Genomic DNA, 2,089 nt, shown 5'->3' with positions numbered 1-2,089 from the left:
GTGGTTTCCAGGCAGGAAGGTACTAACAAAAATATGCTTGCATTATAGGAAGAATATTTATGGAGTTTGAAGTCAGGATATCTCATCCTCTGCTGCTTTGATTTTTACCTTCTTTCTTTTTAAAAAAAAAAACCTGTCTCTTGCGAGTATGCCATACTTAATTGTCGAAATACCCTTTGTGTATTTCACTTTTAATCATGTCTATTGGTGTCATTCTGTTTGAAATCATACATATTACATTCATAGGCACTAAGCTAGAAAATGAGAAAATGAGATTGAATAATATTGTATTTCAGTAAAGTTAACTTGATAATGGTTTCTCAGCACATTTCATTGAACTACATGTTATTTTTATAGCACTTTTTACACAGGTACTTTCACCTCTACTTACGTCCATCTTCATTAAGGTAAGCTACCACTGAAGTGTCACGCACTGAATGATGACATGTTGTTTGAGCCATCTGAAGATGGCTTGACGCCTGAGACGCAGAAATCAGATGTCACACGTGATGAGGAGTAGAGGTGCTTCTTCCCAAAGCACCACAGGTCCTTTATGATTTGGCAGAAGTGGCTCCTGAACTTCACCCCTATGAAGGCGTAGATGATGGGATTCAGACAGCAGTGGAGGTAGGCTATGCTCCTGGAAATAGCCAGAACTCGCAGTTTAATCTTTTCTACGTCACAGCTCCTCTCCTTAAAAAGAGACATAGTGTGGCTCAGCAGAGTCACGTTGTAGGGTAGGTGGCACATGATGAATACCACGACAACCGCCATAACAACACGGACAGCCTTGTGCCTCTGGTTGCTCTGTGTTCTCAGCAAGGTCCACATGATACTGGAGTAGCAGAACACCATTATCACAAGAGGCAGCAGGAAGCCAATGGCCATTTGAAGGCTTGGGACCAGCACTTTCATGAGCTTTGCCGTCTCATTCTTGCTGAAAGACATCTGACACATCACAGTCTCAGTATCAGATCCCAGACTGCTTTCTTCAAAACGCTTGGTGTAGATGAGTGTAGGCAACGTTAGAGCCACCGCAAACAACCAGACAGCTAAGCAGATGATGCGGCTGTAGATGAGGGATCTTGAGCGAGCCCCAAAGGTGCGTCTTGCCTGAACTATAGCGATATATCGATCGCCGCTGATGCAAGCCAGCAGGAGCATACCACTGTAGAGGTTGACACTGTAGGCAGATCTCAGAATCTTGCAAGCCACCAGGCCCATTAACCAATTGTGCTGCTCGTTGTATATGATAAATGGCAAGGCTACCACAAAGATCTGATCGGCCACCGCCACGTTGAAGAGATAGACGTCCGTCATCGTCTTGGTTCTCTTGTAGAATATGTAAGTGACGATTACAAGGGCGTTGCCAATCAGGCCAAAGGCACAGATGATGGAGTGGATGTAACTTTGGGTGAGGACCTCTGTGGGGTTAGGGTCAAGGTGGCACAGATCTTCATCTGGGTAATCTTCTGTACTGTAGCTTTCTGTACTGTAGTCATAGTTTGGAGACACCGATTCCATTTTAAAAAATCTGGATAAAAAAAGACCAAACAGCAGATATTAGAATGGAAACAGAAAGAGATGCAACATTGTAATAAGGCTTAAATCATAAAAAAGTGTATTAATTGTAACTCATGGTTAGATAATGTTTTTATTCTATAACTCACAAGTCAAACACTGTTAACCATTGAGGCGGCCCTAGATGGAAATTACCATAAAGTTCCGACTAAACAATAACCCAACGGACAAAACTGATTCCCCAGTCACGAAAGCTGCACCCTGCATGGACTGAGTACAATTCACGTCTCAGCCTTTTGTCTGTATGATGTATAAAAAGAAGTGTTCTAGTTCAGCTCTTCCTCTTGTTGGCAATGACCCCATTTCTGCCCCAATAGTCAGTAAATGCACGCATAGGTAGGCTGCATGGTTGCACTCTGTGCTTGTTTGATCATAGAAACTGATTTGATCGTAATCAGCGAGAAATCTGACATCTAGAACGAGAACCAAGAACGGTGTAGAAAGGTTACCGAGATGTATCAAGGTCAGTAAACACCAGGAAACCCAATAGCAAATGTCAAAGCCAGTG

At 42.8% G+C, this 2,089-nt stretch overlaps 1 protein-coding gene across 1 annotated transcript; it reads right to left on the bottom strand.

The window, feature by feature from the left end:
• Nucleotides 1–426: 426 nt before the first annotated feature.
• On the bottom strand, nucleotides 427–1,524 carry ccr6b (chemokine (C-C motif) receptor 6b). The gene has a single exon (XM_062440689.1). It carries the CDS (start codon nucleotides 1,522–1,524, stop codon nucleotides 427–429), a length of 1,098 nt encoding a protein of 365 aa, XP_062296673.1.
• Nucleotides 1,525–2,089: the final 565 nt, after the last annotated feature.

This window comes from Scomber scombrus, chromosome 19, assembly GCF_963691925.1.
Source record: "Scomber scombrus chromosome 19, fScoSco1.1, whole genome shotgun sequence".
Classification (NCBI taxonomy): Eukaryota; Metazoa; Chordata; class Actinopteri; order Scombriformes; family Scombridae; genus Scomber; species Scomber scombrus.
This window is presented reverse-complemented; position numbering and strand designations above follow the sequence as displayed.

Bases quoted from the DNA above. Each gene is read 5' to 3' on its own strand.
- ccr6b (XM_062440689.1), bottom strand. From the start codon at position 1,524: ATGGAATCGGTGTCTCCAAACTATGACTACAGTACAGAAAGCTACAGT.